The 22,889-nt window shown below is 39.2% G+C and overlaps 1 protein-coding gene across 1 annotated transcript in view; it reads left to right on the plus strand.

Moving 5' to 3' along the window:
• The first annotated feature begins 12,097 nt into the window (after positions 1–12,097).
• The window catches only part of LOC126428387 (pre-mRNA-processing factor 40 homolog B), a 184,904-nt gene continuing 174,112 nt past the window's right edge, over positions 12,098–22,889 (plus strand). The window contains exon 1 of the mRNA XM_050090312.1: positions 12,098–12,230. Coding sequence (XP_049946269.1) covers positions 12,228–12,230 — 3 coding nt within the window. The 5' untranslated portion in view covers positions 12,098–12,227. The remainder of the gene's footprint in view (positions 12,231–22,889) is intronic.

The following is a 22,889-nucleotide window of genomic DNA, read 5'->3' on the forward strand; positions in this document are numbered from 1 at the left end:
ATGGGTCAAGGCGTGGCACAAGCACTTCACGGATGGATGGGTGTCATTAGCCAGTGATGCACAGTCTGGAGGACCACACTGCGTTACCGATGACATCGTCCAGCAGGTGGATGCACTCATTACCCAGGACTGCCGAGTGACAGTGAAAGCCGTAGCCACCGTGGTCGGACTGAGCGTTGGAAGTGTTCACACAGTCATGAAGGAAAGACTGCACATGCGCAAAGTGTGTGCCCGATGGGTGCCCCACGGTCTTCAACCACACCAGGAAGCATGTTGAATGGCCCACTATCTTGCTCATCTGCAGTGCTATGTTCGGGAAGGGAATGCATTCCTGGCACGAGTGCTGGCTGGAGATGAGTCATGGTGTCATCACTTTGAACCAGAATAAAAGCAACAAAGTCTCCAGTGGAAGCATCCAGGGTCACCACCACCAAAAAAAGCCGAGGAACTCCACACGAGTGCAGGAAAGGTTACGCTGACGTTCTTCTTTGACCAAGATGGCCCCCTTCTGATTCATTTCCTGCAGCACAGGACAACAGTGAATGCGCAGCATTACTTGCAAACCTTGACCACCCTTCGCCAAGTGATCAAATCAAATGAAGAGGCAATCTCACCCGTGGGGTCATTTTGCTCCACGACAATGCAAAGCCTCATATGGCCAACACAGTCATGGCACTCCTGCAGAAATTCAAATGGGAGGTTCCCAGCCACCTTTCATACAGTTCACCCCTCCCTCCCTGTGATTACACCATGTTTGGTCCCCTTAAAAAGGCTCTGAGGGCAAACGATTCACCTCGGACAACGATGTCCAGCTGTCACAGAGACAGCCGTTCACCACCTTGTGTCACAGTGGGACAAGTGTCTCAACAGCCAGAGTTGTACTTCTAACATGCAGTTACTGGTTTCTGTAATTATGCCTCCAGCACCTTTCTTTTTGAATGCCCCTTATACATTTTTACATGAACTTAAACTTCATGCTGACAAATTTAATTAGTATTTCGTAATGGATATGGATACAGTCAACTACACCTTGAGTAAAATAGAATTATCGCTACAAAAAGGATGATGTAACTTTCATCAATTGAAAATTATTCCTGAACAGCGTCTCATGGTCACTCTAAGGTAAGCCACTTTGAATGGTTATTTCTGATTCTTTTGTTTGTACAAAGAAATGAGAAGATGCATTTATTTTGGACACGCTTTTGAAAATTTCTACAACAATAAATACATATAGGACCTGTAATAATTAAAACAGTTTTTATTGTCATTTTATTAATCTAGCAATACACAGGATATATTGAGGGAAAATATTAACTCTTACAAATGTTGTTAGTGTAAATAAAAATTTCACCAAGGAGTCTCATCTGAGATGGTATGCAACACCTGTAATGCATTTACATTTTAATATTGAGTGGTCTGAGTGATCTGTTCATTTCAATATGATTGCATGTCAGCAGAACTAGAGTTAGAGGTGAAAGGAATATCTTCAGTACATACATAAACGAATTCATCAACTACATGCTGAATCCTATTTCTAAACCATAGCTTCATCTGTTATGGTATTTTGGCCATGTTAGATGAAAAGCTTCACTGTCCCACTGCCACCCAGCCTCCATTCTTGGCTGACCTGTTCTAATAAAGAAGCCTTTTTTCTCACAACTGACATAATCTACTGGTTACATTTAGAATGGAGGTCACATTGCTTCCTCTTTTCTTGAGGAAGTTATCGTCATATCGAGCTCTTTTTTTCACAATGTATTTTGAGTTTGAGAAGATACAAGTTTACACTTTTCTATCCTCTGTAGTATCTTTTACACTGTCAGCAGTGTGTGCTATTATTTCACTCTTCTCCTTGTCCTAATGAACTGGCGTTTAATTACATATTAAATTACTCCTTGATTCTCTTGGTTTGATGATGCCCACTAAGAACATCTGTGATTTAAAATATGCCCATCGTTATGACTCCCTGACCTCAGAGGTAATTTGCCCTGGCAGAACGGTTGGTGATTTGAAGACAGCCTTGGACCCAGGATGTCATGAGATTGTGCCCTGACTCCACCCTTTCAGATGGGAGCTTGCAGTCTATCAGGTGATATCATCCAATGAGTGGAGGCTGACCACCCATGCTCCCTACACTTATACAGCGCCAAATTTCAGATCCGCCCCACCACAGCTCTGGTTCATTTCATACAGTGGAGCTTGACGGCTAATTCAGTGGGCCAGTTGGTCGGCAAAATCCTTTCCCAGATGGTAGTACAGCTGCCCTGCAACTTAAACAATCGTTATTCTCTTTGGTTCCAGATGCAGACAGAATGGGGAGATCAGTAGTAGTAGTAGTAGTAGTAGTAGTAGCAGAACAAGTGCAGCATCGATGAACAGTGTGGGTTGCCTACGTCAGGGGGCAATCCATGTCACCCCTCCCCCTCTTCTTCCAGACTTCGCCCTCGGGAACTTCCTCACTGACACAAGCACACTTTTGATAACAATTTGATTGACTAATTAAATCGATCAATTAATTAACCCCTCCCCTCCGGGAAATCCCCCAAACCCTCTCCTCCCCCAGCACCTGGAAATTTGCGGCAAAGAACTCAGTTGATTGGCCATTTGGCGGGAGATCGGTTATAGTGTATTGAATATTGTTTATTTCAACAGTTTATAGGATACAAGGCAGTGTTTGGAATGTAATTTATTCATTTATTTAAAGATTTTGCTGGGAAATTGACTGCAGTGTATAGAAAACCGTTTATTTAAACAATTTACGAGATACAAGGTGGTGTATGAACATAGTTTATTTAAATGATCTGTCAGGAAATCGATTGCAGTGGGTGGAACATTTCAACAAATGCGATGGTTTTTTTTTCCAAGTATGAAAGGTAACAAAGAAAATCTGCTATGGTGGAGCATACGTTTAATGAAGCAGTTCATACCACAAACTTCAAGAATATGCATTTTGCACACTTATTCCATGTGGCCAGTGAAATTTACTGTTACCGTGACTAGCTGAGTATGAAAGAGGAAGTTCCTTATTTAAATGCTTTTGTATAATGGCGTTGTCAAGTAGTACTACAGCAAAACATAAATAAGACAGCTAGCCAATCAACAGTTGTCTGAGATGTTTTGGATTACCGTACGCTTGTGCTTCCCAGTAAAGCTCCACAACGTGAGACAAACGCAGGTGTTTGAAATTCCTAACAACTTCAGATAGACGTCAGGAAGAACAAAGTACGATTGCCGTATGGAGCTGTATCAGATTAACGAATAATGATGAGAAGTTTATTTTTCCTTACTGTCCTGAACTCCCATTTCAGCAGCAATTTCCAACCTAGCTTTGTCCATAAGCTTGCGGTTTGCATGGCACTGCAGTCTTGGTTCAAATGGCTCTGAGCACTATGGGACTCAACTGCTGAGGTCATCAGTCCCCTAGAACTTAGAACTACTTAAACCTAACTAACCTAAGGACATCACAAACATCCATGCCTGAGGCAGGATTCGAACCTGCGACCGTAGCGGTCTTGCGGTTCCAGACTGCAGCGCCTTTAACCGCACGGCCACTTTGGCCGGCACTGCAGTCTTTTGTCCCAAATTATACTTATCGAAAACGCTTTTGATATGAATATATCTCTATTCACTTCCATTTTATAAACGACGCACAGTGTTGGTAACACAGAACTGAGTGAGTTGTAAATGTTCAAGTGGGTAAAAGATATAAACGGGTGAAAGCAGCCTCGCCAGGTAAAGACAGGCATGCGGGTACACTATGCCCACCCCAGCAGATTTTCACACTAGGTTTTGCCTCATTTGCATTTCGTGGAGGAGCAGGTTCATTATGGACATTCCCTAGCCTTGGAAGCAATGCACTCTCTCTGTTCAAGAAACCAAGTGTCCAAAAAATACGTATGCGTGCTTGTGTTGTTGGAAGTGTAAGTGCATGCATCAATTTGAACAGAAAAATGTGTTGTGTGGATACATCTGAGACTCAGTCCTGTGTTAACAGTTCAATTATAATGAACTTTGGTGCCAGACTGAGAATGCAGCACTTTGAATCTGTTTTTTCCTTTCTAGACTGGCAAAGGTAAACTCAAAGAATAGAAATCAAAATGATAATTTTGACTGAAGTTTATCTGAAGTGCTGACCTACCTGTTTATTGATCCATTATGTCCCGAATTAATTTTAAAAAAATACGAAAAATGTTCGTAACTATAACTAGAGAGATGCCTATAACTAAAAACTATCAATACTTTTCTTTTCACATTTCTCACTTTCTCCCAATGATGCGTTGCCATACGGAAACGCTGGATCATACAGAAGAAAATAATACTCCAACGCATTTTTCATTCCATACTAGGTTTCATTGCATACAGACACGAGAAATTTCATTATTTGCATGAAATATGAACATACAATAATATTTTACGTGTGTTTAGTACCTTTTTTAAATTTTTAAATGGTAATTTTGAAAATATTTTATGCATAATCCAGTTTCACACTTTGAGCATGCAGTTAGGTTGATTGTAGAGCAGTTTTCACCAGCACATCACCTTTTCTTCCCTATTGGAATTGGCCAATGGTTAAGTCCATTATAACGTTGATTATCGTAAGGTGTATCTTGTAATGCACAATTGCGTCCAGGGCCTTTGGATTTTTCTCCATTGTGATTGCAGTAGTAGATGGCAATGTGATGGTGAAATTCTAAGTGAGATATGGTAGGATGGGCAATTCTATGTAGCTGCCATGCATTATGCATGCGCACATCAACCAACCATGTAAAGATGCAACTCCACCATTTTTTACCACAATTCCCGATTCGATAAAGGTTTACATTCAGGTCCATTCAGTCCATGCCTCCCATTGATCTGTTGTATTCTTTGATAACACTTGACTGGCTAACACTGATTTTCTTTTTGTGTTCTCTGGAATACCGCTGCACCAATGAAATGGGATTCTTTCCATATGATGTCTATGCAACGTTTACAACAGCATTATTTAACCATTTGGTGATAATTATACCAGTATCCTCCATTTTGATAGAAGTAACATATCCTCTTGGCCTTTTCTTTAGAATTGCTTTGCTTTCAAGATGGCAGTTTTTCAGAATTCTGTTCTCATGGATAGAAATCCAGTAAATAAATTATCAAAATCAATCATAGTCACAAGTGGAGCTGCCGATTTTCCAAATCTTTCTTCAGAGTCTTGAACTGTTCGTGGATTTTTATCCTGATACATTTCGAAATTTATTAGGTAAAGTGCATGTGTGCATAAAGACCAAACCTTGTATCCAAATCGCAGTGGTTTTCCCTTTATAAACTGCTAACAGCCATGATGTCTGAAGTACGCTATCATACTTTCATCATATGAAAGATTCTGCTCAGGATGGAAATGTTTTAGCATATTTGCTTTCAGATAGCCTGTAATGGGATGTAATTTCCACTTTTTATCCCCCTCACTTCCTTTTTTCTGAGTTTCCTCAAAGTGAAGAAACTGCAGACCCAGCTAGCACTCAAGCTTATTTCAAGGTGGATATTGAGTTTAGGTTCAGTTGAAAATTCAAGATTGAAAAATCAGCCTGTTAAACAGCTTATATCAAGGTGGATATTGAGTTTAGGTTCAGTTGAAAATTCAAGATTGAAAAATCAACCTGTTACACAGTTTACATCAAGCTGTAAAAATTTAGCTTGAATTAAAATAATTTTCCCAAGCTTGAAATAAACTGTAATTTCCCTGGAAGCCTGTACAGCAGATGCGCGCGCAGCATAGCTTCTATAGACGTCCACAGGAAGCGCCACAAGCGTTTATAAGCCTTGCACTGACTCTGTTAGGTTTACGGCCATTTTACTTTTGTGACGCGCGTTAATGATTGTTGACTGTTGTGAAGTTTGTTTTATACTGGAAAATAGTTCGGTAAGTGTGTGGCGTCTCCTGCCTTACTGCTACACCGGGTCTGAAGAGGATATATAGTGTGTTACAGGTATGTTGGTGCATTTTTCTCTAGTGGTACATTAATATTACCAATGTTAAATATTATTACGTAACGTAAAGAAATATCATATTCTTTTATGTAGAAAAATTGAGCCTGGATGAAAGTGAAATGGATTACCAGCTAACAATACATATTACAAGTTGTTCAGCAAAAAGAGGTCATTGTAAACGAGCTCTCTAGTACGTGGCACCAATAAATTAAAACTTAATGTTATTTTACCTTTTTAAAATCTCGCCTTTTTTTGTTCTTTTACGTTTCAGTTCCACAGAACTGGTAATTTCTTAAATTCATTTCGATTTCATCCTTTATTTCATTTTGATTCAGTTTTACTCATCAAAAAATAGTTATGGGTAGAATAAGAGTCTACATTTTTCTAAACAGTAGATTCCTTATAAGCTTACAGTATGAGGTGTATATGATTTCAAGTAATTGTTTCTTTATAATTCAGATTAAATGGCCCTGAAACTGTTAGAAATAGTGATGTGTGGCTTCATGAAGTCATCGCAAAATTACCCAAATGTCATCTTTACTTTAAAAATTTAAAACAAAAAGTTGCTTCAAATTACTTTAAAACTCTTTGGAATGAAGTCACCAGAAGCAACTGCTTACTCAGTGACGTTTATACTAGTTAATGATTCTTACTGCATCAGTGAGTTTGAAGTTATTTTGCAAATCTGGGGTATAAATTTATTTAGGTTGATCAGTTTCAACTTTTTACATTTTTTATGTTTAGGTATGGCTAACATTTTCTTTTACCTGTTACAGGATCATTATACCGGCAGAAGTCAGCGATATTTGATCCTTCTCTGGTCTGTGTGCTGGGGCTGGAGGGGCTTCAGAATAATTAAATTTTAAAATAAAACAATTTTAAACACTTTCATAATAAAAATTTTTAAACATACATGTCTTGATAATTTTTTTCACACCATTTCCATTCTGATATTTATTTAATTAATTAGGTTCAATAAATTCAGATTAATAATTATATAGCTTAAAACAAGCTGTAAATACCAGGCTGTATTCCACGTGTGTAGATACAGCTGTAGCCAAACTTGATAAGTCAAGCTTGAGATATAGCTTGAACTCTGCCAACTTTGATGTTTGTTTCAAGCTTGAATCCAACTAACAGGCCTGAATATTCCAGCTTTGATCAAGCTTATATACTTGAACTTTACATCTGGAAACAAGTTTGAAACCGGCTTACTGTGTTATCTGGGGAATCTGTTGAGAGCGATTTCTTCACATAGCATCTGAGACCATTTCATTCTTTATATAACCATCATTGCTCCAAAATGATCATACACGTGAGCAATAGTTGTGTCCAGTCACAAGTAAAGTGCCAATAAAGACTTTCAACTCTTCCACAGTAATGTTTGGATTAGGCTTCCCAAGAAATATAGCATACTTTCCTGACTCATCAAAAATATGTTGTAATAGAGCGTCATCGAAAAATTTCTCAAGTTGTTCATTGGGTGGCATTCCAAAACAATTCTGGTAATTAGCTGGAGGAAATACTGCAGTAATTGGTTCAGATTCGTTTTTCACCCAGTTGAAATCTGTGTTCTTCTTGAATGATGGATTTGCACATGTAGACCTCATTGACTGAAAACGTTTTAACTTCACTGAAGGCTTGCAACAGTGTTTGTTCATAATATCTTCATTATTAGTACTCACAGTTTGTTGAGAACATTCTAAAACTTTAGCCAAGACTTTGTCTCTACTCCAGTTTCTGCTTCCATGTTTTGTTGTGATTTCATTTGTTCAGTAGTCTCAATATGGCTGCCGGGAGGTAGCGTTGCTCACGTCCATAGGTTTAACCTTAAAATACCCTACACGTGCCTCCTGGGTGGTGCTAATTGAGCAACAGTGATTACAGGCAGCCAGACTATCCATAGGATCTCCTGGCAATGACATATCAACTAAATAGCAGAAACAGTTCTTTTCAGAGCTCATTAACAAGAAACATTGGACCAACTATCAGACTCCTTCAACTGAATATCGAAAGCATTAGCAGGGCAAAGTGTGACTATCTGTCAAAATTTTTGCTGGACAACAATATCGATGTCGTCGCCATTCAAGAAACTTGTGTTTCCAGCGAAGAAATATTCCGAAGCCGAGGTCGAATTTCTGGATATTCTGCACTTGGTGTAACTTACCACGAGGTGTATGGAATTGCTACGTATGTCCGTAACAACATAAACGAAGCTTCGCTGATTTCTGTAAGTGTGGAGGCAGATATACATACAGTTGCCATACAATTGCACGGCATTACTATTACAAATGTTTGCAAACCACCCAAAACAACATGGCCTGATTTTGTACTACACACAGCAGAACATCCTGCAATTTACATAGGAGACTTCAATAGTCACCATGAACTTTGGAAGTACTCTCAAAATGATGAAAATGGGAGCATGCTTGCAGAATGGATCGAAGAGAATAATCTTCATCTAGTGTTTGATGCCAAAGATCAAGGCACTTTCAGGTCAGCTGCTTGGGACAAGGATTCAAATCCTGACTTATACTTTGTTAGCTGCAACGAAACTGGCTTTCCCATCAACACCACAAGGAAAGTGATAGATGCCTTTCCTCACAGCCAACACAGACCTGTAATAATACAAATTGGCTGCACTGTTCCTGTCATACGATCAACTCCGCATGCTCGATGGAATTTCCAGAAAGCTGACTGGATGAAGTTTTCAACGGAACTGGATAAGACCATTCGATGGATGCCTCCATCACATAATAACTATCAACGCTTCATTGGTGCAGTAATAGCAACAGCTAAAAAGTGTATGCCAAGAGGATACCGAAAAGAATATGTTCCAGGATGGAATGAGGAAAGTGAAACACTGTACCAATACTTCCAGCAAAGTGGTGACCCAGAGATAGCTACGGAACTATTGTCCAGCTTGGACATGTCTCGGATGCAGAAATGGGCAGAAACAGTCAAAACTATGGACTTTACCCACTCGAGCAGGAAAGCATGGAGTCTTCTGAGAAAACTGGGAGGAAGTGCACCAGCATGCAGAAAAAATTCGGAAGTAACACCAGACCAAATTGCTTCCCACATCATTACCACCTCAAGAGTAAATCCTGACAAGAAACATACAAGACATATCAGACGACAGCTTCGTGACCTTAAAAAGAAGGCATCTCCCTCATCTGAGTATACCCATCCCTTCACAGTTTCAGACATTGACTCTGGACTGAAGGACCTCAAACCTCTTAAGGCACCTGGATTCGATGGTATCCACCCAGAATTCCTGATCCATATGGGAGGAAAAGCTAAGAAATGGCTGGCAGAATTCTTCACTGACATCCTGCTGACTGGTCAACTTCCATCTGAGTTTAAAAAGGTGAAGATAATATCTGTTCTGAAACCTGGCAAACCCAGCAACAGGGTAGAAAACTATCGCCCCATTTCCCTACTCAGCTGCTGCTACAAGCTTTTTGAAAGGCTAATATATAACAGAATAAGTAGCGCTATCTTAGAGAACGTTCCAGTTGATCAGGCAGGCTTCAGACCAGGGCGTAGCTGCTGCGACCAAGTATTGTCTCTCAAATCCTTCATAGAGTCAGGATACCAAATGAAGCAGAAAACATCAGTGGCATTTGTTGATCTAACTGCCGCCTTCGACACTGTGTGGAGGGAAGGCCTTATCTACAAATTTCTCCGCATCATACCCTGCAGAACAATGGCTCGACTGATTAACAGCATGCTAAGTGATCGGAAGTTCCAGGTAATCACTGGAAGCAACATAAGTAAGGAGAGGAAGCTGAACAACGGATTGCCTCAAGGATCAGTTCTCTCACCCTTACTGTTCAACCTATATCTATCTGATCTACCTGGCACTTCGTCCAGAAAATACTGCTATGCCGATGACCTGGCTCTAGCCGTCAAACACCAGGAAATGAAGACAACAGAAGAGATTTTAGCCAATGACCTGTCTGCATTAGACAATTACTTCAAAATCTGGAGACTCCAACCCAGTGTGGGTAAAACAGAAGTGTGTTGCTTCCATCTAAATAACCAGTTGGCGAACGTAAAACTGGAGGTAAGTTTCAGAGGCAGAATTCTTCATCACAACTGGAACCCAAAATATCTTGGTGTCATCCTGGATCGAACACTATGCTTCAAACAACACCTTCTTAACTTAGCTCAAAAGCTGAGGACTCGAAACAACATCCTCCATAAGCTATGCGGAACTACCTGGGGATCTTCAGCAACCACCCTGCGAACTTCAGCTCTGGGCTAGGTATACTCAAGTGCTGAGTATTGTGCACCTGTTTGGATGAATAGTCATCATACAAGGCTTGTTGATACCCAGCTGAATACGACAATGCGCATAATATCTGGCACAATCAGATCTACTACAGTTTATTGGCTTCCACTGTTAACCGGTATAATGCCTCCTGATCTACGCAGATGTACTGCCCTTATGAGAGAATTCCACAAGATCTCCAGGAATTCTAACCTACCCGTGCATAGCGACCTGCCACTTTTAAATCGCAAGAGATTGAAATCACGTCATCCAACTCTGTGCGATGCTGCTGACATGGTTGCTAAGAATTTCAAACCTCTTGAAGAATGGAAAGGTCGGTGGGAAGCAATGACAGATGTGCACCTGCATAACATCTTCTCAGGTGCTAAACTTCCAAGTGGATTCGACTTACCACGCAAGACGTGGTCTACTCTCAACAGAATCCGTACCAGCCATGGGCGATGCAGGGATGCTCTCTTTAAGTGGAACAAGCTGCCTGATCCAGCTTGTGACTGCGGGGCTCCATACCAGACTGTTCACCACATTGTCAGTGAATGCAGGATTCGAGCCTATCACGGCGCCAAAGAGGACTTCCTGCTAGCAACTCCAGATGCAGTGCGCTGGATTGAAGGACTTGATATTCAGTTGTAAAGACATACTTAAGTTTCTTGTGTGTCAATATGTACATATGTATATGTAATATCATGATATGTCTGTATTAGCCATACGCTAAATAAAATATGGCTGCCACTTTTCATAACTATTCCACAATTACCTTTTAACTGTCCATGGTACACAGTATCTGATAACCAACCTTCTTCATCTTCCTCGTCATCTTCTTCGCTAACAGCTCCATCTTCGGTTTCAGGGGGTTGTAAATACAATGCTTCATCTTCATCCATACTGTCCTCTAAGTAATCAGTGGCTTCTTTCAGTGAAATGGGCCTAAAATATCGTGAAAACAGAGAGAAAGTTATCCAGCTATCGTAACCAAGCTTCAGTTCTAAATAAAACTATTCAAAACACCGTAAAATATGTAATAGTGTACAAAAAATGTCAACAAAAGGGAAAAGCGCTGTATGACCTAGCGTTGCCATATGGCAACAAAAATGCAATATACGGTACCATAAAACTACTTTTAAAATACATTTTTTTGGAAACGACAATATTAAAATAAAGATACATATTTCAACAAGAATTTCCAGTAGGTATCATTACTGCATTGAATAAGTAAATAACTCAAAAGTAACTTTTACCTTACCATATACGAGGGATCATCTTTCTCCGACATCGTGCTGACTTTCCAAGTCTTCTCTCGCTGATGGTAAAGCAACAACCGACCCAAGGTTGTACCAGACACCTGCTCGAGTTTCCAACAATGAACTTCAATGCTATTATCTCTGACGCAACAATCGTGTAGCGGCGATTCGCGGAAACGGCGATACTTGCGCTGCGTTGCCATATGGCAATGCTGGGATGATTCGTGTTAATTCAATGTACATTTGAGCCAATATGTTTTCGTTCTACCATTTCATACTGGTGAATGCATATTGTTCTTTCATTAACTCCCTGTCCTTTTTTCGTAATCAGTTCCAGTCGTCATCCTTGTGCTTTAAGGTTGTGCGCTAAACATTGGAAGTTTCAGGCGACTTTAGTTTTACATAGACCTGATATTTCTTTTTTTTCTTGAGTGTAAACATCACAGTGGCTCGTGGCTCTTAATAATTTTACTCGCATTGAGAAACTCAGGAGAACAACGATAAGCAACTGATGATATATTTGAAATCTCTGCCGGCATGTAACAAAACAATATCGGTACATTATAGCATTACACTCTATGAGTTATAAGGCATCTCTGAACTTACAAGCGGCGGTCTTAATAGTATCTTTGTGTTTGCGTCTCGTATGGTGGTAAAATGTGCGTTAGTGGAATGAAGTTTATTTTGAAGAGTTGCTGACGAATACCGTCGTACTTAATACATAAATGGTGAGTAATTTTTACGAGTAATCTGGTTAGCAAGGAACTGCCATTATTTACTTCCCTTTATTTTGTTTATGTGTGGCCCGGATGTCGTAGGTTTGTAAACTCATGAAATCAATCGTGTGTTGTGTAAATAAATATTTGTGCTTCCAGTCCATATTATGACAGAAAAATTCCATTAATGTTCACAGAGGAGCACTTTGTGACACACAGTTTCTTAGTTTGTTTTCTAATATGCTGAGTATTATTGCCTGTCAGGCTAAGGTAGTTTGTGGGGAAGCTGCATATTTATGACATGTTGAGTGCCAAGCGACGACGATGGGTTCAAGAATCGAATAAATTTTCCCTCTTGATGACTTTCCTGTGTATATGATGATGCATAAATGCTTGAATGATCCACTGTTGTTTATAGTTGGGGTGTGTTATTTTGTTCTACAGTTGTCTGGTTACATTGGGAAATAACAAATATTTGTGAAGCAATGCAAGATATGGTACTTGTAGAAAGATTAATGGAATGCTGCACTCGGTGTAAACTAGTGGCAGTGGGCTTAGGCTTTCCTGAATTGGGAAATCTTTCAAATTGACTATTCTCAGATTCTGATATAGTTCAATTGAGAAGTAAAAGCTACCTTGGAAATAACCTACAAAATCATAACTTTCGCGTTGTCATTTAATGTTTATGGCTTGTACTTATGTGCTAATCTCTATTTCCTGTACAATATGTTTTAGACTTTTCTGAACATCAGACGAAGTACAGTATGCTTGTGATTCTTAGTGGACAGTTACATTGAATGTTTTAATTGGAATTGCATCAGAGAGTGCCGTACATGTGGTATGCTACCTATTTGGAAAAACCTTGCATAAAATTTAAATGATTTACATTGAAACTCAGTTATTGCTCCTGAATGCTTGATTTGATGAAACTTGATTGCAGAATGTTTACCCAAGACAAAGGAAAATTACGCCAATGTTGATGTTAAGCAGTTACTTGAAGATAATTACAATCAGAGTGGTTATGCACTTTTGGTACTTCCCCTAACAGCGTTTTGCTAATGATTTACATATAAGATGAGAGGTAAAACGCCCATATATGATGAGAGATAAACCCATGGTATTGTGGCTTCTGGCTTATTGGCGCAATTTTGTGAGTGACATGAAAATTTTCTGCACTAATTACTTTCCGAAGCTGTTGAGTTTATGGAAAAATTGTCAAACATGTTGTGATTGGAATTTTCGAGCACTGTGCATTGTTCAGATAGTGCCAATGGACAAATTATTGTAATAAAGGCTCTCTAATTCAGAAATGATGTTTTTGTGGACAGTGATTTTTGAAATCATGATTTCTTATCTAGCAAGAGTTTTCAGATTGGTCTAACCTAATCTTTACCTGGTTGGAATACTGGAGTAGTTAAATGGTACATACTGAGAACGAAGTTTTGGATACAGCTATTATACTTTAACTAGCGACATTAGTACCAGCACTAATTTTTGAAATGTAGATCATGGTGACAGACTGATGTGTAGCATAGCCAAAGCTGTTTAGAGGTAGTAGCGGGGTTGTGAAATGGCAAAGTGGACAAACGTGCCATAAAAACAAGTTTAATTTTAAATGAAGATTATATTGATCCGCAGGGAATTGACAGTGATCTTGATACAGGTGGGGCTGGGGTGACAACATTCTCAGTTGTAATATTGGTTGCCAGTATGTAAATATAATGGAAAATAATGTTGGAGCTCTACAGTGTATGTAGTTTCAGTGAAGTAAGATACATGAATTAAATAAAGTCTGAAAGCTATAGAGGTCCTACCATTGTATGCAAGCGGAAACATTACTAAATAAATAAGGAACATATTGGTATTGAATTATCTGAAAATGGTTCACTGAGTAAGAGCTAAAGTAAAAAATCTAAAATTCCAGCATTCAGTCACTGTCAAATCTTGCAATTTCTTGTCACTTATTGCTTCTTAATCTACTGATACTGGATGTCTGCTCCATCCCATGTAGGAAAAGATATCCTCTACTGTACAACTACACTATTGATAACAGTTTGCTGGAACAGTGTCTACTGTAGAACAAAATTGCAGTAACTATCCAGAACAATCTTAAGTGGAACGATTATATAAAACAAATAATAAGGAAAGCAGATGCCAGACAGAGACTCATACAAAGAATCTTAAGGAAATGTAACTCATCCACGAAGAAAGTGGCTTACAGGACACTTGTTTGACTGATCCTTGAGCATTTTTCATCTCTCTGAGACCCTTATACAGTAGGGCTGATAAAAAGAGACAGGGAATCTCAATGAAGAGCACTGTGTTTGGTCACGGTATCATTTAGCTGGTACAAAAGTGTCACAGAGATGCTCAACGAACTTCAGTGGCGGGTACTACAAGTGTGTCAATGTGCATCATGGAGATGTTTATTATGGAAATTTCGAAAGAGTACTTTCCAGAAAGAGTTGGACAACATTCACGAAATGACTATGATGAGAAATATGAAGAAATTAGTGCTAATGCAGAGGCTTACCAACAATCATTTTTGCCTTTGCGCCATTCTGCATCTACATATACACCTATTCTTTGCAAACTATCATGAGGTGCATGACAAATGGTATGTCCCATTGTGCCAGTTATCAGCGTTTCTTCCTGTTCCATTCACAAATGGAGTATGAGAAGAATGGTTGTTTGAGTGCCTCTGTGTGTGTGTGTGTGTGTGTGTGTGTGTGTGTGTGTGTGTGTGCGCACAGTAATTATTCTAATCTTAACCTCACGATCCCTATGTGAGCGGTATGTGGGGAATGGTAGTATATTCCTAGAGTCATCGTATAAAGCCGGTTCTTGAAACTTTGTTAATAGACTTTCACACGATAGTTTACGTCTATCTGCATCTGCATAGATACTCCACGAGCCACTGTATGGTGCATGCCACTATCAATCATTTCCTTTCCTGTTTCACTCTCAAGTAGAGTGAGAGAAAAATGACTGCCTGCCACCGTATGAGCCATAATTTCTCATATCTTATTTTAGTGGTCCTTATGTGCAATCTATGCTGGCGGCAGTAGAATCATTTGGCAGTCAACTTCAAATGCTGATTCTCTAAATTTTCTCATTAGTGTTTCTCATAAAGAATGTTGCTTTCCCTCCAGGAATTCACATTTGAGTTCCCAAAGCATCTCCGTAACACTTAAGTTGTTCGAACAAATCTAGCTGCCTGCGTCTGAACTGCATTGATATCTTCCTTCAATCCGTCCTGGTACGGATTCCAAACATTCACGCAGTACTCAAGAATAGGTCACACTAGCATCCTACATGTAATCTCCTTTACATAACTCATTCCTAAAATTCTCCCAATAAAGTGAACTTGACCATTCACCTTCCCTACCACAGTTCTCACATGTTCATTTCATCTCATATTGCTTTGCAGTGTTATTTCCAGATACTTAAACAACTTAACTGTGTCAAGCATAACACTAGCAATATTGTATCCGAACATTACAGGTTTGATCTTCCAACTCATTTGCTCATTCGTATTAACTTACATTTTTCCACATTTAGAGCTAGCTGCCATTCATCACATCAACTGTAAAGTTTGTCTAAGTCATCTTGTATCTTCCTACAGTCACTCAACCATCTTCAAGAGTCTGCCACTTTAGTTCCTTCAATATCTCTGTGACTCACTTCTCTGTATACGTTCAGTATCCCTTATCAGTACTATTTGCAAGTGGAAAAGGGAAGGGGGATCAGTTAGTGGTGCCACAGGTACCTACCACCACACACAGTGAGATGGCTTGCGGAATATTGATGTAGGTGTCAATGTGTAGCTGTATTGAGGACTCATTGCCAGCTGTAAAATCAGAAATTGATACTGTTAAAACATTTGTCAAAAATAGGGATTTGGGTGAGATTATTCTGAAAGTCTTTTTTCTATTGACATTCAGCAGGGAAATACTGAATATATCGATACCTCCCGTCTTTGACCCATGATGTCATCAAAATGATAGGCACAAACCACTTACTGAAATACAGATCACATGAAACACACACTATAACAATAATTGTAGTTATTGTCCTGACATACTTGTATTCACCAATTCATAATCACTATCAGCTTTCCTAGACTTCAGACTCTGTTACACATGAATTTGTTACCACTATATGTTGGAGACATTCAAAAAGAAGGCTGCAAAATGGAAACTGCTGAAGGGATCACAATACCATTACCTATAGGACAAAGTAACCATCCTGTAAGAGTACTGACGCTTCAAACTCATCATTAGAGGGGTGTGGGTGCACACTCACATGGCAGCGGAGCGAGTACGTGAACACACGACCATCCACTGCTCTCATTAGTGTTGAAAACAGAGAGGTGGAGGTTTCAAAAGAAGAGCAAAGGGCCACATTGTGTTTCCTTACAGTGGAAGGAGTGTGGGGAATGAAAATTAATCGAAGAATGGCAAAAGTGTAGGGAGAGCACTATATGTCTGTTGCTAACCATGACTCCGGGACAGTGATATCAGTATAATATGCTGGTCTTCAATGATGAGGGCATCCAGCTGCCGGGTAGTGGTATCAGAAATGTGGTGTGACATTTCAGATCGTGCTTCATTGGCCAATGACATCTATCCTTCTTTGAGTCACTTCTGCCACACATTGACTCTTGTAGCTTATACACTTGTGCCAGTCATTGATGAATGTCCATTCCCTACACTCATTCCTCTATCAAGAAATATACTATACCCCTTAGCTCTTCTTTTCAAATGTCCAGTTCTCTGTTTTCAGCATTATGGAATGCACTCGACAGTCAATGTGTGCATTTACTCACTTTTGTAATCACATGGCTGTGCATCAATGTCCCACTAAAGCTGTATTTGTGACCTCAGTACTCTTATAGGGATCACACCTTCCTCTGTAAACAATGACATTATGATCCCTTTGGCAGTTTTCATTCTAGCTTTTCTTTTTTACATTCCATGTATGTTTGTATACATTTGATTTCACCTGCCATTTTATTAAAGTTGCTGGTCAAATTTGATGTCCGGTATCAGTATGTTAAGTTACACATTCAATGAAAGTAAAATTCTGGTTACCAATGTGACAAGGAAATGTTTGAAGTTTTGCTTTTACATAGTCAACAGAAGGGTCAGAGACAGTGATCATTCAACACTGATAGTTGTCCGTAAGGGAGGGGACACTTTGCCCGTCCTATCCCAGTCTGGAGTACTTCTAGAAATGATTTCCAGTGTTTCCACCAAACTGCTCGTTTAGTTATTTTTACCATTACCTAGCTTGTGACGTGACCCATATCAAAACTTGTCTCAGAACTAGCAATTTCAGAGTCTTACCCTCCCTCCCCTCTTTCTCATCCCCTTATTCTATGGATGCCTATGCTAGCACTGAAAGGGAACATGATGGACAAAAGGCCATGAGCTTATTCTCCCAAAATTGCTTCACTGCTAAAGATTGTAATTAAGTTAATCCTTTCAATCATTGCCTAAATGCCGAGATAACAGGTACTAAGATAAGTGATTATGGCATAGAAAATAAAATAAATTTGTTCAACAGAGGAATGGCAACTAGGTCTGTTTAAATACTTGTACAGTTACAAATAGACTATGCAAAAGCACTTGCTCTGCTTCTGACAGCAGTTTATCATAGATTTCTGGAGCAACGAAGGATACTAAGTGAATTATCATCAATCTGTTGCCCAGTGCAAACCCCCAAGCGAATGGAAAAAGGTACAGGCAACTTCTTTTACATAAGAAGAGAAAAAGAATTACACACCTATAGCCTTGATATTGGTTTCCAGTAGATTTCGTGAGGATATTTTAAGGTTGAACATAATAAATTTCCTTCTGACAGAAAATCTTCTTTCCACAAAAGGGCAAGGATTAGAAAGCATTGCTGATATGAAACTCAGCTTGCCCTTTTCTCACGTGATATCCTATGAACCATGGATGAAGAGCGTTAGACTCATTTCATATCCATAGATTTCCAGAAAGTGTTTGACACTCTGCCCCACTACAGACTGTTCATGAAGGTCCAATCATATGGGATAGATATGTGAGTGGCTCAAATGCTTTTTGAGCAATAGAACCGAGTATGTTGTTCTGGATGGGGAGTGTTTATTAGAGACAAGTATATTGTCAGAAGAGCCCAGGGAAGAGTCATAGGACTACTCTGGTTGCCCATGTACGTAAGTGATCTGACGGATAGGATGAGCAGCAATCTGCAACTGTTTGCTGGCGATGCTGTGATGTACAGCAAGATGTCACCATTGAGTGACTGTAGGAGGATGAAGAATGGCTTGGATTTAGGTGTGGCAGCTTGCTGTATAAATGCAGAAAAATGTAAGTTAATGGAGATGAGTAGGAAAACAATCCTGTAATGTTCGACTACAGCGTTGGTGGTGTATTGCTTGACACAGTCACGTTGATTAAATGCCTACACATAATGTTGCAAAGGTATATGAAACGGAACATCCAAATAATGTTAGTAATAGGGAAGATGAACTGTCAGCTTCTCAGTTTTAGGAGAATTGAAGGAAAGTATAATTAATCTGTGGAACAGACTGCTATAGAACACTAGTGTGACCCTTTCTTGAATACTGTTAGGGAGCCCCAACAGGTGGGATTCAAGGATGACGTAGAAGCAATTCAGAGGCTAGATTTATTACTGGTAGTTTCGATCAGCACATAAGTATTACTTAGATGTTTTGTGGACTCAAATGGGAATCCCGTGAGGAAAGAAGACTTTCATTCCATTAAATGCTGAACATTAAGAACATTAGACAACTGTCATTTAAGCGTGACTAGAACGATTCTACTGTCACTGATGTAAGAACCATGACGACAGGATAAGAGAAATTTGGGCTCATGTGGAGGCTTACAGGCAGTCATTTTTCTCTTATTCTGTGTGCAAGTGGAACGGGAAAGTAAATGACAATACAAAAGAGCATCGAAAGCGGCAGCTGAGAGGGATAGGTCAGTTTCCCCACTCCTTGTCTTCCATCCATTTCTAAGCGCCAGTGAGAAGCCTTTGGTGTAGTCCGGCTTAGTCTGTGACTCTAAGCTCACAGTATTGCTACAGTGCCATTTCCACCATGGGTGCCATCCAGGTAGTGCCGTTAACAGGGTTTAAGTGGCAGCACTGCATTTGTACAGAAACCAGACAGCTGTTATGAGTCGAGAGGCTTGAAAGTGAAGCAGTGACTGAAAAGAAAGTGAGACAGAGTTGTAGCGTATCCACGATGTTGTTCATTTGTACATTGAGGGAGTAGTAAAGGAAACTGAAGAAAAGAAAAACTTCAAGTAGGATTTAAAGTTCAGGAAGAAGAAATAAAAACTTTGAGGTTTGCCGATAGCATTGTAATTCTGTCAAGTTGGTAAAGGACTTAGAAGAGCAGTTGAATGGAATGGTCAGTCTCTAGAAAGGAAGATTTAGAATTAACATTAACCCTTTGGTAGGCGCGCTTTTCATACTTCCATGAGTGGGTGCATTGCGGCTTTTACACCGCAATTAGTATTAAATTTTTAACCTAAGGGAAAAAAATCTTTATATAATTGCTAGTTGCATTTTATTGGAGAAAACATAACGTAACATTACATGGCTCTATAAAAATAATCTTTTATTTATTTGTTGCCTTCACAATTGTCTATTATTGTCAATGTAATTTGTAACAAGTCTATATCCTTTATTGCCTTCATGGTTCTTTTAATTATATCACATAACTGCACTGAATCACATGAAAAGAAAGTAACAAGGAAACACATTATGAAATGGAGCATTCATAAACTCCCACTCCTGTTTATGATTGTGAATAAATTAGTCAACTTCCATCTGCAGCTCACTTTCACATCGCACACATTTTGTATCTACGACACTATGTTTATTGCATACATTTTTCTTGCATTTCATACATACTGTTGTGGTTGCGTTGTTTTTACGCCTGCCACATACGTAACAAATTCTAGGTTTTGTTGGCTTCTTGGCCTCCTTTTCTTCGTGCCTATGCTTGGTGAAGAAGGCGTGAATATGGTTGGGAAGTATCTCAAGTAACGCTCATTGGTTAAAATGTTCTTCCATTAGGTCCAGAGCAAGATGTTTCAAAAAAATTTGTCTTCTTTCTTTATTATCAGGATTGTTGAATTTGAAAATAATGTTTGCATTTATCCCAACAATATCTAGATGTCTGTAGAAAAGTGCAAGTGGCCATCGTCGGGTTATTCTGGAAGTACTGTAGGATGAGCACATCTGATCTACAGCGCGTACTCCTCATTTGGTAACATTGTAGTCCAAATTCACTTTCGATTTTTTACTCTCTTGATCTATTTAATTTGTGCTGTGCATTGTCGATAAAAAAATCACAGCTTTGTTCTTTTTAGAAACAGTCTTGACCATACAAAAATCGTCGTGAAAACCGAAGAGGCATGACTGGACTTCTTGAGTTTTTTTTTTTGCTTGGAATTCTTGAGGTACTTCCTTCCCCTTTTTTTCCCCATGGTTCCCAAGAAAGTCAAACCTTTGCCGAGGAGATTTTCAGCCAGAGGGTAGCTACTGTAGTAATTGTCAGTTGTGAGATTTCTGTTTGTTTTCTCAGTTGGTGTCACAAAACTTTGCACAATGTCATCAGCTTGTTAGACTTCAGGTAGGGGTCCTGGCATCTGCTTGCCACAGTAAATTTCAAAGTGCAGGGTGTAAAATCACACAAAGCATAAATCTTGATCCCATACTTTGCAGGCTTATTAGGGATATACTGTACAAATCCGCAGCGTCCTCTGGAAGGATGCAACATTTCGTCAATAATGACAAACTTGCTGGCATTGTAGTGAGCAAGGCAGTTATTGACAAACTCTTGATGGAAGTCCTGAATACGTGCTAGTTTGTCGCTTTGTTTCCTTTCATACTGAGTACCCAGGTCGTCAAACCTAAGAATTCGAAGCAGAAAGCGAAAGTGCTTATAGCTGAAGAGAGCTCGTAAAATAATCATTCCTGTACCAACTGCATCCCAGAGTTTACAGCAATTCGTGTGTCCTTCTTTACACGTATTAGATATAATGCACCTAAAACAGTCTTTATCTGTGGTTTTGTGGTGTCTCTGCAGTCTCATTCTCTTGAATACTGAACTTCAGCTCTTACTATTACGGATGTATCGGTTTGTATTTTCCACAGTGTTGTCAATCATCCCATCAGTAATAAATAGGTAAAATGCATCAATTTCTTTTTCTGTAATTTCAGCACTTGCTTTTGGACCTGGCCTGCCCTCGGCCTTGGTTTTAGAAGAAGAAGGAAGTGTTTCACGTATCCAGATAGTTTCTTTATCTTTTCCTACATAAAATCAGTAATCATCTGTTTGTTTTTTCTCCTCTTCAACCAGATGGTCATCTGTTTCCTCTGTTGATTGTTCAGAGTCACTGCTGTGGTTTTCTTCTTCAATAACTTCCCCTTCTGACTCAGATTCACATGAATCTGACAATTCTCGCAATACTTTCTCGTAGTCTTCAGGACATACAATTATACGGTGAATGTCAAATCCCTTCTTTTTCTCCATTTCCACGCTTTTATGAGACCTAATGGAATTCATGTTTTTATAAAAGTAATATATTGTAGCAAATCAATATCCGAGATTTTAAAAAGTAATGAAAATTGCATATGGGAACTTTGATTTGATTTGAATGTCTGCTATATACTAATATAAAAGAAAGATTGCCTTGAGGCGAAAGAAAAACACAAGTATAGAAAATACTTAAATCACAAGGCACGTAGCAGCAAACACCTCGCAAACGCAACACTTACGTGTCGAACAACAATTGCAACCAAATTGCTGAAAGCATGAATCGTGCAAATGTAATAAGTGGTGACATATGTTGAGAATAACAAATACGAATCTGGACTTGGACGCAACTGTAACGCTATCAGTGATACTAACAGAAAACTAAATCTTGCGGCTAACTGCCGCAGGCGCGCCCACCGGAGGGTTAATAAAAGCGAAACAAGGAAGAGTGAATGTAGTAGAATTAAATCAAGTTGTGCTGAGGAAATTAGGTTAGGAAATCAGCCACAAAAAGTAGTAGAGTTTTCTGTTTGAGTAACAAAATAACTGATGATACCCAAACTAAAGAGGATATTAAATGTAGACTGGCATTGGCAAGAAACTTGTTTCTGAAGAAGAGAAATTTGTTGATCTCAGACATAGATGTAAGCATTAGCAAGTATTTTCTGAATGTATCGGGAGATTGTTATTAAAATGCAGCTACTCACAGAGATTCAGAGTGGGCTATAATTATCGTATGGCAGCAAAACTTGGTAGATATTATAATGTGGAACTGATTTATGTAGGAAAAAAAATTGTTCCAATTTTGACCATCAGGTGCAAATCTGGCTCTGTACAGCATCCTGTCATCATCTCTTGCCAGATTTGCACCCAGTGGCCAAACTTGGGACTAATTTTTTTCCAGTGTAAATCAGTTCTGCACTAACACATTAGAATATCTACCAAGTTTTGGTGTCATTCAATAATTGCGGCTTACACTGGGCGTCTGTGAGTAGTTTCACTTTAATTATAACTGCCCAGTATGGAGTATGAACAGCAACAGGTGCATCAAGTATGGTACTGAAACATGCTTGATAAACATTTTAGACGAGAAGTGAATAGGGGCTTTGAAATGC

Source organism: Schistocerca serialis, chromosome 12, assembly GCF_023864345.2.
Source record: "Schistocerca serialis cubense isolate TAMUIC-IGC-003099 chromosome 12, iqSchSeri2.2, whole genome shotgun sequence".
NCBI lineage: Eukaryota > Metazoa > Arthropoda > Insecta > Orthoptera > Acrididae > Schistocerca > Schistocerca serialis.